The sequence below is a fragment of the Entelurus aequoreus genome, linkage group LG12 (genome assembly GCF_033978785.1).
Source record: "Entelurus aequoreus isolate RoL-2023_Sb linkage group LG12, RoL_Eaeq_v1.1, whole genome shotgun sequence".
NCBI lineage: Eukaryota > Metazoa > Chordata > Actinopteri > Syngnathiformes > Syngnathidae > Entelurus > Entelurus aequoreus.
The window spans coordinates 1705918-1720840 of record NC_084742.1 but is presented as its reverse complement, the minus strand read 5'-3'; the positions used below and the strand labels follow the sequence as shown (position 1 = coordinate 1720840).

General features: G+C 35.3%; 1 protein-coding gene across 1 annotated transcript in view; it reads left to right on the top strand.

Moving 5' to 3' along the window:
• The window catches only part of LOC133661331 (forkhead box protein P2-like), a 309673-nt gene that overhangs the window by 248492 nt on the left and 46258 nt on the right, over window positions 1-14923 (top strand). Inside the window, 3 exon segments of the mRNA XM_062064460.1 lie at window positions 3000-3089; window positions 6478-6658; window positions 12163-12481. Coding sequence (XP_061920444.1) covers window positions 3000-3089; window positions 6478-6658; window positions 12163-12481 — 590 coding nt within the window.

Below are 14923 nucleotides of genomic sequence, written 5' to 3'. Positions count from 1 at the left end.
TGTTGTACCCAATGATTATCTATACTACAACTCCACGACTATGGCGGATGTTTTAGTATTATTTAGACATTTTCTTTCACTGTATTATGCACATTTTCCACAAATATTGCATCAAATTTTCCTTAAAATTCCACTAAAAATACATGTTATACCGGGTATATTATCTACGCTACAACTCCACAGAGATGGCGGATGTTTTACTATTATTTACACATTTTCTTTCACTGGATTATGCACATATTCCACAAATATTGCATAAAATTTTCCTTAAAATTCCACTAAAAATACATGTTATACCGGGTATATTATCTACGCTACAACTCCACGACTATGGCGGATGTTTTAGTATTATTTAGACATTTTCTTTCACTGTATTATGCACATTTTCCACAAATATTGCATAAAATTTTCCTTAAAATTCCACTAAAAATACATGTTATACCGGGTATATTATCTACGCTACAACTCCACAGAGATGGTGGATGTTTTACTATTATTTACACATTTTCTTTCACTGTATTATGCACATTTTCCACAAATATTGCATAAAATTTTCCTTAAAATTCCACTAAAAATACATGTTATACCGGGTATATTATCGACGCTACAACTCCACAGAGATGGCGGATGTTTTACTATTATTTACACATTTTCTTTCACTGGATTATGCACATTTTCCACAAATATTGCAAAATATTATGTTTAAAATTGCACTAAATCCCACTAAAAAATACCTGTTGTACCCAATGATTATCTATACTACAACTCCACGACTATGGCGGATGTTTTAGTATTATTTAGACATTTTCTTTCACTGTATTATGCACATTTTCCACAAATATTGCATAAAATTTTCCTTAAAATTCCACTAAAAATACATGTTATACCGGGTATATTATCTACGCTACAACTCCACAGAGATGGCGGATGTTTTACTATTATTTACACATTTTCTTTCACTGGATTATGCACATTTTCCACAAATATTGCATAAAATTTTCCTTAAAATTCCACTAAAAATACATGTTATACCGGGTATATTATCTACGCTACAACTCCACGACTATGGCGGATGTTTTAGTATTATTTAGACATTTTCTTTCACTGTATTATGCACATTTTCCACAAATATTGCATAAAATTTTCCTTAAAATTCCACTAAAAATACATGTTATACCGGGTATATTATCTACGCTACAACTCCACAGAGAAGGCGGATGTTTTACTATTATTTACACATTTTCTTTCACTGTATTATGCACATTTTCCACAAATATTGCATAAAATTTTCCTTAAAATTCCACTAAAAATACATGTTATACCGGGTATATTATCGACGCTACAACTCCACAGAGATGGCGGATGTTTTACTATTATTTACACATTTTCTTTCACTGTATTATGCACATTTTCCACAAATATTGCATAAAATTTTCCTTAAAATTCCACTAAAAATACATGTTATACCGGGTATATTATCTACGCTACAACTCCACAGAGATGGCGGATGTTTTACTATTATTTACACATTTTCTTTCACTGTATTATGCACATTTTCCACAAATATTGCATAAAATGTTCCTTAAAATTCCACTAAAAATACATGTTATACCGGGTATATTATCTACGCTACAACTCCACAGAGATGGTGGATGTTTTATATTTATTTAGACATTTTCTTTCACTGTCTTATGCACATTTTCCACAAATATTGCATAAAATTTTCCTTAAAATTCCACTAAAAATACATGTTAAACCGGGTATATTATCTACGCTACAACTCCACAGAGATGGCGGATGTTTTACTATTATTTACACATTTTCTTTCACTGGATTATGCACATTTTCCACAAATATTGCATAAAATTTTCCTTAAAATTCCACTAAAAATACATGTTATACCGGGTATATTATCTACGCTACAACTCCACAGAGATGGCGGATGTTTTACTATTATTTACACATTTTCTTTCACTGGATTATGCACATTTTCCACAAATATTGCATAAAATTTTCCTTAAAATTCCACTAAAAATACATTTTATACCGGGTATATTATCGACGCTACAACTCCACAGAGATGGCGGATGTTTTACTATTATTTACACATTTTATTTCACTGTATTATGCACATTTTCCACAAATATTGCATACAATTTTCCTTAAAATTCCACTAAAAATACATGTTATACCGGGTATATTATCGACGCTACAACTCCACAGAGATGGCGGATGTTTTACTATTATTTACACATTTTCTTTCACTGGATTATGCACATTTTCCACAAATATTGCATAAAATTTTCCTTAAAATTCCACTAAAAATACATGTTATACCGGGTATATTATCGACGCTACAACTCCACAGAGATGGCGGATGTTTTACTATTATTTACGCATTTTCTTTCACTGGATTATGCACATTTTCCACAAATATTGCAAAATATTATGTTTAAAATTGCACTAAATCCCACTAAAAAATACCTGTTGTACCCAATGATTATCTATACTACAACTCCACGACTATGGCGGATGTTTTAGTATTATTTAGACATTTTCTTTCACTGTATTATGCACATTTTCCACAAATATTGCATCAAATTTTCCTTAAAATTCCACTAAAAATACATATTATACCGGGTATATTATCTACGCTACAACTCCACAGAGATGGTGGAAGTTTTACTATTATTTACACATTTTCTTTCACTGGATTATGCACATTTTCCACAAATATTGCAAAAATTAGTTTCCATCTTTGTCAATCAGAACCCCGAAGAAAGTCAATAACGGAAAAAGGTTTAAAAATGGAGGAACGGGGAAATCATGTTGGAGTAAACTAGACTTATTTCACATAAAATGCATAATAAATGCAGAGTTTGTGGCTTAATAATTGCAAAAACAAAGATGATAAATCAATGCGGGTGTCTTGCATGCCAATGCAATGAGAAGTGCAGGTTTCGAGGAGTGTGCACTGATAGTGTCTTGTCTTTGTGCAGCAACACCTGCAGGAGTTCTACAAGAAGCAGCAGGAGCAGCTTCATCTTCAGCTCCTCCAGCAGCAACACCCTGGCAAGCAAGCTAAAGAGGTAAAGGGTTTTGTGTTTTTTTTTTTTTTTTTTTACTCCAACAGTTCAGCCAAGGAAGTGTTTTTTAACCATTAGTGGGTTCGACACACACAGTGTTGCGCCGTGTGTCACTCAGAGATGACACGGTGACAGGTAGACTGTCTCATCATGGAGAAGAGAAGGCGAGCACGGCCATGTTTGTTTTGCTCCACGTGAAATTAATCAGACAAAAATACACGGGAACATACTTTCAAGGAGCCTGTTATGGAAGCCCGCGTGTGACCTCCCGGCGGCTTTGTTTCTGTTTGGATTTGTCAATTGTTTTATTTTTCCAGCCATCAGAATAGAAATTGCTCCCTTATTTCTCCAGAGGAGGCGGGATGGTATCACCTGCATCACTCCATTATGCAGCCTGTTTGGCAGGGGGGTGTGCCTCCTCCTCCTCCCTCCGTTACACAAACAGGGACTTTGTCCAACAATTTATAAGAACGTAATAAAAAATAGACATTTAATTTAATCAATAGTAATTTCTAGAGATGCAAGCCGATATTATCGGCCGACAAATGCTTTAAAATGTAATATCGGAAATTATCGGTATCGTTTTTTTAATTATCAGTATCGTTTTATTTTTTTTAAATGTTTTTATTAAATCAACATAAAAAACACAAGATGCACTTACAATTAGTGCACCAACCCAAAAAACCTCCCTCCCCCATTTACACTCATTCACACAATTGTTTCTTTCTGTTATTAATATTCTGCTTCCTACATTATATATCAATATATATCAATACAGTCTGCAAGGGATACAGTCCGTAAGCACACATGATTGTGCGTGCTGCTGCTCCACTAATAGTACTAACCTTTAACAGATAATTTTACTCATTTTCATTAATTACTAGTTTCTACGTAACTGTTTTTATATTGTTTTACTTTCTTTTTTATTCAAGAAAATGTTTTTCATTTATTTATCTTATTTTATTTTATTAATTTTTTTAAAAAGGACATTATCTTCACCATACCTGGTTGTCCAAATTAGGAATAATAATGTGTTAATTCCACGACTATATGGATCGGTATTGGTTGATATCGGTATCGGTTGATATCGGTATCGGTAATTAAAGAGTTGGACAATATCGGAATATTGGATATTGGCAAAAAGCCATTATCGGACATCCCTAGTAATTTCAATTATTCATTATATTATATTATTATTATATTATATATTATATTATATTTATTATTATTATTATTAATTTATTATAAATTAAATGAGTATTTTACAACTTCCTTCTTATATTAAAAACAGGAAAAATAATATTACTAAAAATTCACTTAAATCTAACTTAAATATAATAATTTGAGTTGTGTACAAAAACGATCCAGATTATGACAAAAATATAATGTAATTTATTGACAATTTTGTGTAATAATAGTTTTAAATATATAAATGGGACTTGTATGAAAAATAATAATTAAAATAAAACGAAAAATATATGATTGTATTTCATTATAACTGTACACATTTTGAGTGGTGTACAAAAATTATCCAGAATATGACCCAAAAATAGTGTAATTTTATGATAATTTTGTGTAGTAATAGTTTTATATATAAATGGGACTTGTATGAAAAATAATAATTAAAACAAAATTATCTTTTTTAAATTGTATTTCATTATACTGTATACATTGAGTGGTGTACAAAAATGATCCAGAATATGACAAAAAAAAAAAATATATATATATATATATATATATATTATTGATCATTTTGTGTAGTAATCATTTTATATTAAAATGGAACTTGGATAAAAAATAATAATTACAATTTAATATATATATATATATATATATATATATATATATATATATATATATATATATATATATATATATATATATATATATATATATATATATATATATATATATATATATATATATATATATATATATATATATATATATATAGGACTGTTTCAGAAAATTACAATTTTGTGATAAAGTCCTTTATTTTCTGTAATGCTGCTCCCCTCACCTCCCAGGGGCTGATCCAAGGGTGATGGGTCAAATGAAGAGAATAATTTTGCCACACCTAGTGTGTACTTTAACTTTAACTTTAACTTAAATCCGTCATATAACTGCAAAAACTGAAATCTAAGTAAGATTAAATATCTCAAATAAGGGTGATATTTGCCTTTTTTTCTGTCTGATAAGATAATTCTTCTCACTAAGCAGATTTTATGTTAGAGTGTTTTACTTGTTTTAAGTGTTTTGGTCCTAAATGATCTCAGTAAGATATTGCAGCTTGTTGCTGAGATTTGATGAGCTATATCGAGTAAAACATGCTTGAAACTAGAATATCAACTGTTGCAAAGCTGTGTCATCAACACTCACAAGTATGAAACTATTTTTTTTTAAGTAATAATTTCTTATTTCAAGAATGGAATAAAAAATCATGACTTTGACACAATTGTGTCTCATAATTACAACAGAGGACAGCGTAATGGACTTTGCTGTTTTATTTTCAATGAAACAAGAGAGAGTACATATATAGTAGTACAGTTGGCACAGTACAGTAAACTGACAGTTAATATTTAAACACTTAACATGTGACATTTCAAAACAATTTGGAACGGAAATAGTTCATGCACATTCAGATAAATTCTTCAAAATTACAATCAATTAAAAAGAATTGGCAGAGGGCCGGGCCGTATATATATATATATATATATATACTTAGTCAGTTTATGTGTTAATTTTGTTCATAGCCAAGTTTGTTCTTCCGCCCTTGTGCGCGCTTTTCGTTTGTTCCTTTTGATAGTGTTAAAATAAATATGTCCTTACCTTCACGCCATGTCCAGTCCAACCTTACTTGCATCTCGGGAAAACAAAACCCTCACAGTCCACGTCGTTTTGACATTTTTAGACAATATGATTTGCCTGAGCGTTGCCTTTTTGCCTTTCCATTAGGAAAATAAACTCGTTTTTAGTGTAAGTTTGCTGGTTTCAAGAAATGTAATGCCGAGCGCATATCATTATGTCAAGATACTGGCACTAGCATTTACTTAATTTAAGAATATTTTTCAACATATTGAGAAAAAAGGTCTCATATTTGTTTTTCTACCAAGAAAAGTGCACTTGTTATTGGTGAGAATATACTTATTTTAAGGTATTTTGGGGTTCATTGAGGTTAGCTAATTTGACTTGTTTTGGAAAGTCTTGACAAGCCAAATTTTCTTGTTCTATTGGCAGATCATTTTGCTTAGTTCAAGTAAAATACCCCTCATTTTTGTATTTTTTCCCCTTGTTTTTGAACACTGACTTTTTGCAGTTTGTTGTCACTGTTGCAAGCTAAGATGAGCCGTCGCTCTCTGGTTAATTGTCCATGTTGTCTCCCTCGCTATAGCAACAGCAGCAGCAGCAGCAACTGGCCGCCCAGCAGCTGGTCTTCCAGCAGCAGCTCCTGCAAATGCAGCAGCTCCAGCAGCAGCAGCACCTGCTCAACATGCAGCGGCAGGGCCTGCTCTCCCTGCCCGGGCCCGCCCCCGGCCAGGCCGCCCTGCCCGGACAGACACTGCCCCCGTCAGGTAAGTGGGCGGTGAGGATGCACTTTCCGGGAAAAAAAAGCTTTTTCCTCCGGTCCGGCTTTTGTTTCCCCTCATTGGTATTCACCTGTGTCGCTCCTGTGTTATCTCTTTATACATCTCTTGTGTTTGCATTGTCCTCATCGGTATGCTCGTCTGTCTGCAGCGTGATCGTCTTTTAAAGCCGTCTTTGCTCCTGTCTTCCTGTTTCCTTCCACTCCATCACTGCTTGTTGCTGTTGTTTACCTCCTTTGCTAACAGCGACGTAACAACACGACTCTTCCACTCCCCAACAATTACACACCAAGAATTAGCCAACACATGCACCCAAACTGTCTTGCCTGCACACTTAGTGTTGTAACTTAAGTGTGTTAGGCTGAATCACCACAGAATTTGGTGGACCGACACGCACATATGTGCAATATTTCAGCAATATTGTTTGAAAAACATGGCCGCCATCAAGCAAAAGGCCCAAAAGTCATCCACTGTTAGTCTCGAGCGGGGGTGTCCAAACTTTTTCCACTGAGGGTCGCACACGGAAACATCTAAGCTTGCATGGGCCATTTTGATATTTTTCATTTTCAAAACTCAAAACAATATATACAGTACAGGCCAAATGTTTGGACACATCTTCTCCTCATTCAATGCGTTTTCTTTATTTTCATGACTATTTACATTGCAGATTGTCACTGAAGGCATCAAAACTATGAATGAACACATGTGGAGTTATGTACTTAACAAAAAAAAAAGGTGAAATAACTGAAAACATGTTTTATATTCTAGTTTCTTCAAAATAGCCACCCTTAGCTCTTGATTACTGCTTTGCACACTCTTGGCATTCTCTCCATGAGCTTCAGGAGGTAGTCACCTGAAATGGTTTTCATTTCACAGAAGCTCATGGAGAGAATGCCAAGAGTGTGCGCAATAGTCATCCGAGCAAAGGGTGGCTATTTTGACGAAACTGGAATGTAAAACATGTTTTCAGTTATTTCACCTTCTTTTGTTAAGTACATAACTCCACATGTGTTCATTCATAGTTTTGATGCCTTCAGTGACAATCTACAATGTAAATAGTCATGAAAATAATTAAAACGCATTGAATGAGAAGATGAGTCCAAACTTTTGGCCTGTACTGTATATATATATATATATATATATATATATATATATATATATATGTTGGCCCTGCGATTGTCCAGGGTGTACCTCGCCTTCCGCCCGAATGCAGCTGAGATAGGCAAGCTACCCCCAAAGGGACAAGCGGAAGACTATGGATGGATGGAAATATATTTATATATACTGTATATATGTTTAAATATGTATATATATATATATATATTTTTTTTAAATTGATTTTTGATTTTTTTGATTTTTATTAATAATCGTTACAAATAAGCATCACTTAGTGTTTATCTAGTGTTTTTCATGTTTTCATTTCTTTTTGAAATGTCTATTATATATTCTAACTTTCTATTTTTTTATTTATTTTTTATACTTTGTAGCACTTTGAGATTTTAACAAATCTAAAGTGCGTTACAAATGTAATTAATTATTATTATTATTATCACATTTCATTTGATATGTTGTTGTTTTTTTTGACACCCCTAATATTTGGCGCAATCTAAAAGTTTGTAAACCGAAAAAGTCGCAAATAGATGCGTTTGTAAATTGAGGTTCCACTCGACGTGGGTTCAGTTTGTTTCATTTTTATCTTGCAATCGAATAAGTAGGGGTGTAACGGTACGTGTATTTGTATTGAACCGTTTCGGTACGGGGGTTCCGGTTCGGTTCGGAGGTGTACCGAACGATTTTCCACAAGGACATATTAAGTAGCGTAACGCACGTTGTGTAAACAATGCACACCGAGGCACAACACACGGCATGCTAGCAGCGACCGGGCTAGGATAGACTGACCATACGTCCTCTTTTCCCCGGACATGTCCTCTTTTGCGGAGCTGTCAGGGCGGAGTTTCTTAAATGCCTCAAATCTCCGGCATTTTGAGTTAGGGTTGCGTGTATTTTCAATGTACGTTCAGGGTTAAGAAGGGGTTAAAAACAAAACAAATTGTGTGTGCAACAGCATTGGTGAGGGAGGGGCAGAGACAGAGAGAGTTATGATAAACGCGCATGCGTCGCCAGGCTCTGCTTTTTATCCATAGATTTATCACATTTAATGTTTTATTATCTATAGCAGGGGTGTCAAAAGTGTGCCCCGATGCCATTTGCGGCCCACAGCTAATGTTTTAAAGGCCCACGGCACATTCTAAAAATACTATTAAAATAAACAAAAACATAACAAAAGTGAAATAAAAAAGCTTAAAGGTTAAATGTAATTTAGAAAAAGTTGCAATGTTGACTAATAAAACAAAGCTGTTTTTTTTTATTTCTTTCAAACTGTCATTGCTCAAAACATAATATTAAATCAAAATCAATGTTATTATGAATTATTGACTTATCCAAGGTTCCCATTACTTCACATCAAATATTACACTAAGAAAAATATTTTTGGTGGAAGATTTAGCAAATTTGGTAAATAAATAACCCAAAAATGTATATTTAGTTTTTTTCTTACTGTACCGAAAATGAACCGAACCGTGACCTCTAAACCGAGGTATGTACCGAACCGAAATTTTTGTGTACCGTTACACCCCTACGAATAAGTATTGAAAATCGTGGTAGTTCATAGCTTATCGTGATTGCTGGCATGTGTGCCAAAGCATTTTGACCACAGCCCACCGGGGGCGCCACAAATGTTTTTTATCAATCAATCAATCAATCAGTTTATTTCTATAGCCCTAAATCACAAGTGTCTCAAAGGGCTGCACAAGCCACAACGAATTGTTAACATTTCAACACACTTGATAAATAACTAATTTCACAACGTGTATATATCTGGGGCTTATAGTCCAGTGCGGCCTATATATGGAACTTTTTTTCTTCTTCTGAAATGTAGCGGGTGCGGCTTATATACCGGTGCGCTCTATAGTCCGGGAAATCCATTAATTTTTAACATTTAACACACATACCTACTTAATAAAACAAAATCAGGTTTACGGAAAAGATTACCGTATTTTTCGGACTATAAGTGGCAGTTTTTTTCATAGTTTGGCCGGGGGTGCGACTTATACTCAGGAGTGACTTATGTGTGAAATGATTAACACATTACCGTAAAATATCAAATAATATTATTTAGCTCATTCACGTAAGAGACTAGACCAGGGGTTGGCAACCTAGAGCGCCGCCTAAGTGGCTCTCTGTAGCTTTTTCAAAAATGTATGAAAAATGGAAAAAGATGAGGGGGGAAAAAAAAAGGTTTGTTTTAATATGGTTTCTGTATGAGGACAAACATGACGCAAACCTCCCTAAGTGTTATAAATCACACTGTTTATATTAAACATGCTTCACTGATTCGAGTATTTGGCGAGCGCCGTTTTGTCCGACTAATTTTGGCGGTCCTTGAACACACCGTAGTTTGTTTACATGTATAAGTTCCTCCGACTTTCTCGGACGTGTTTTATGCCACTTCTTTTTCTGTCTCATTTTGTCCACCAAACTTTTAACGTTGTGCCTGAGTGCACAAAGGTGAGTTTTGTTGATGTTATTGACTTGTGTGGAGTGCTAATCAGACATATTTGGTCACTGCATGACTGCAAGCTAATCGATGCTAACATGCTATTTAGGCTAGCTATATGTACATATTACATCATTATGCCTCATTTGTAGCTATATTTGAGGTCATCTAGTTTCCTTTAAGTCATCTTAATTCAATTTATATGTCATGACACACTATCTGTATGTAATATGGCTTTTAATTTTTTGCCTCCAGAGAGATTTGTTTTTGTATTTTTGGTCCAATATGGCTCTTTCAACATTCTGGGTTGCCGACCCCTGGACTAGACGTATAAGATTTCATGGGATTTAGCGATTAGGAGTGACAGATTGTTTGGTAAACGTATAGCATGTTCTATATGTTATAGTTATTTGAATGACTCTTACCATAATATGTTACGTTAACATACCAGTTGGTTATTTATGCCTCATATAACGTACACTTATTCAGCCTGTTGTTCACTATTCTTTAGACATTTTAAATTGCCTTTCAAATGTCTATTCTTGGTGTTGACTTTTATCAAATAAATTTCCCCCCAAAAAATGCGACTTATACTCCAGTGCGACTTATATATGTTTTTTTCCTTCTTTATTATGCCTTTTCGGCTGGTGCAACTTATACTCCGGAGCGACTTATAGTCCGAAAAATACGGTATTTTTTAAATTTAATTTAATTTAATTTTTTTATTTGTATTTTTTCCCTTTTTTTTTTTTTTTTTTGTCCTGTCCAGCTTCTCAGACAAATCATATAGTTGATGTAGATGCCCATATCGGCTGTTCAGATTTACTTTACAAAAGAGAAGTGTGGGATACTTCTCTTGTTGCCTTATTTGTATTTGACTTTATTAAATGTATTTATATTATCATTCGGTGCAGCCGGGCTGGAGCAGGAGAGGATAGAAAGAGAAAAAAAGGAAGACAGAGGGGGGCAAGAGGGGGATAAGACAGAGAGACAAAAACAACAACAACAGAGCAACATCAGCAAATAGGACATGTACAAATATGATGGTAAAAGTAATAGCAAATAAGCAGTTAGCGAAAATAAAAAATAATACAGAAATGACAATGAGCATTATTACACTACAAATGGAGCAATACAAATACCAATAGAAATAGCGCTATTGATAATGAACAATACCAATAATTGACCTTTATTATCAACAAACACAGTTGTTCAAATGCAACAATACATATACGTCATGATAACTTGAGATACGAAAGAATGCAGAAAAATGGAGGGGAAGAAAGAGAAGCAACCTACATTAACCTTGTAGATTGTTATACTAATTATAGGTTAAGCTTTTCGTTACCCAGTTTACCCTAGGGCAACAACGTTGATATATGTTTGATGAAACGTGATTATGTGCATGAGTGTATGTGTGCATATGTACATACGGTATTTCAAAGACTCTCACCCCCCCCTCCACACCCCTGATTGTAAATAATGTAAATAATTCAATGTGATTATCTTGTGTGATGACTGTATTATGATGATAGTATATATGATAGTATATATCTGTATCATGAATCAATTTAAGTGGACCCCGACTTAAACAAGTTGAAAAACTTATTCGGGTGTTACCATTTAGTGGTCAATTGTACGGAATATGTACTTCACTGTGCAACCTACTAATAAAAGTCTCAATCAATCAATCAATCAATCCGGTCTCCCCTAGAGGGTGGGGGCGGGGGTCACCCACATATGCGGTCCTCTCCAAGGTTTCTCATAGTCATTCATATTGACATCCCACTGGGTTGTGAGTTTTTCCATGCCCTTATGTGGGCTCTGAACCGAGGATGTCGTGGTGACTTGTGCAGCCCTTTGAGACACTTGTGATTTAGGGCTATATAAATAAACATTGATGGATTGAATTTGCTTCACCTGTGTTTTTCTGAAGCTGGCCTGAGCCCCGCAGAGCTCCAGCAGTTATGGAAGGACGTGACCGGGGTCGGAGGCGGCGGCGGTGGCGGCGGCGGCCACGCCATGGAGGACAACGGCATCAAGCACGGCGTCAGCAGCGGCAACACGGGCAGCGGCGGCCTCGACCTATCCACCACCAACAACAGCAACCACAACAACAACAACTCCATGACAACTACCTCCTCCTCCAACCACGCCAAAGCCTCGCCGCCCATCTCGCACCACTCCATCGTCAACGGACAGTCGCCAGTGCTCAACCACAGACGAGAGCGCGAGCGGGAAAGAGAGCGGGAGAGGTAATGGCGCGTGCCGACTCATCGAAACAAAAGACTTTGTTTGTTCCCGCTCAAAGCCGCGGCCTTGTTAACTACAAGGAAAACAAGATGTTTATTTGTTAAATACTTTATTTCCGTGCACAACAACTTAAAAAAACACCTCCCAGAGGAGCGCGGTTAGCTCGCGCGCGTATATCAAACACAACACATGCAGCCAGACAACCTTGTGCATTAAGTATTTAGCGCTTTCCGCCGTTTGAAAATTACCTTCCCGGCTGGCTTGTCATGTAAACAGAATACATGATGCCTTGAGTGGCGTTTCCAGGATGTTTATCCTTGTGATGGCGTCTTATACGAATGCACCCGCCGCACCACAACACCCGACTGTTCACATAGCGGCCGTATGCATTATTCAAAGGCTTTACTTGGGCGATATTATAATAAGGTAGCGGCGTGCATGCTTGGAGGTGGAAGTGCTGTGTAATTGGTTTACAGTAGATGCTATCGGGGCGCTGCCGCTAGAAAGAGGAAGAGAAGGAGGGAAAAAAACACTTTTTTTATCCGCCCGTGTCCCGGGGGCCGTCTCGCAATGATCGAACGAGAGGGCTATTGTCAGGAGCGCTGCTTGCTAACACGCCGTGGATCGATGGCGGGCCAGCGCCTCTGAAAAGGCCCCCCACGCACACACACGCCTAAAGGTTCGACTGCCATCTTTAATACACTGCAAAAACTGAAATCTAAGTAAGATGAAATATCTCAAATAAGGGTGATGTTTGCTTATTTTATGTCTGATAAGATCATTCTTCTCACTAAGCAGATTTTATGTTAGTCTTTTACTTGTTTTAAGGGTTTTGGTCCTAAATGATGTCAGTAAGATATTACAGCTTGTTGCTGAGATTTGATGAGCTATATTGAGTAAAACATGCTTGAAACTAGAATATCAAGTGTTGCAAAGCTGTGTCATCAACACTCACAAGTAGAAAACTACTTTTTTAAAGTCATAATTTCTTACTTCAAGCATGAAAAAAAAAAAAATCATGATTTTGACACAATTGTGTCTCATAATTAAAACAGATGACGGCCAAATGGACTTGGCTGTTTTATTTTCAATGAAACAATAGAAAATAGGTACTCATGTAGTAGTACGGTTGGTACAGTACTTTAAACTGACAGTTAATATTTAAACATTTAACATTTCTAACAATTTTGAACAGAAATAGTTCATGCACATTCAGATAAATTCCTCAAAATTACAATTAAAAAGATTTTGGCCGGGGGCCGGGCTGTATATATGCACACTAATTGACTGAAATAGCACGCACTTGGCGCGATGATGTCATGTTATCCATGGAAAAATGCATTTTTAGACCATATGATTTGCCTGAGCGGCTAGTACACTGCAAAAAGTCTGTGTTCAAAAACAAGAAAAAAAAATACAAAAATGAGGGGTATTTTATTTGAACTAAGCAAAATTATCTGCCAATAGAACAATACAATTCGGATTGTCAAGACTTTCCAAAACAAATACAATTAGCTAACCTCAATGAACCCAAAAATAGCTTAAAATAAGTATATTCTCACTAATAACAAGTGCACTTTTCTTGGTAGAAAAAAAAAAAGATATTTTTGCTCAATATGTTGAAATGAAGTAAATGCTAGTGCCATTATCTTGACATAATGATATGCACTCGGCATTACATTTCTTGAAACCAGAAAACTTATACTAAAAACTAATTTATTGTTCTTAATGGAAAGGCAACAAGGCAACAGCTTGTTACTCTCGGGGTCTACACTGCAAAAACTGAAATCTAAGTAAGATGAAATATCTCAAATAAGGGTGATGTTTGCTTATTTTCTGTCTGATAAGATAATTCTTCTCACTAAGCAGATTTTATGTTAGAGTGTTTTACTTGTTTTAAGGGTTTTGGTCCTAAATGATGTCAGTAAGATATTACAGCTTGTTGCTGAGATTTGATGAGCTATATTGAGTAAAACATGCTTGAAACTAGAATATCAAGTGTTGCAAAGCTGTGTCATCAACACTCACAAGTATAAAACTGCTTTTTTAAAGTCATCATTTCTTACTTCAAGCATGAAAAAAAAAAAATCATGATTTTGACAGAAATGTGTCTCATAATTAAAACAGATGACAGCCAAATGGACTTTGCTGTTTTATTTTCAATGAAACTATAGAAAATACGTACTCATATAGTAGTACAGTTGGCACAGTACAGTAAACTGACAGTTAATATTTAAACATTTAACATTTCTAACAATTTTGAACAGAAATAGTTCATGCACATTCAGATAAATTCCTCAAAATTACAATTAAAAAGATTTTGGCCGGGGGCCGGGCTGTATATATGCACACTAATTGACTGAAAGAGCACGCACTTGGCGCGATGATGTCATGTTATCCATGGAAAAATGCATTTTTAGACCATATGATTTGCCTGAGCGGCT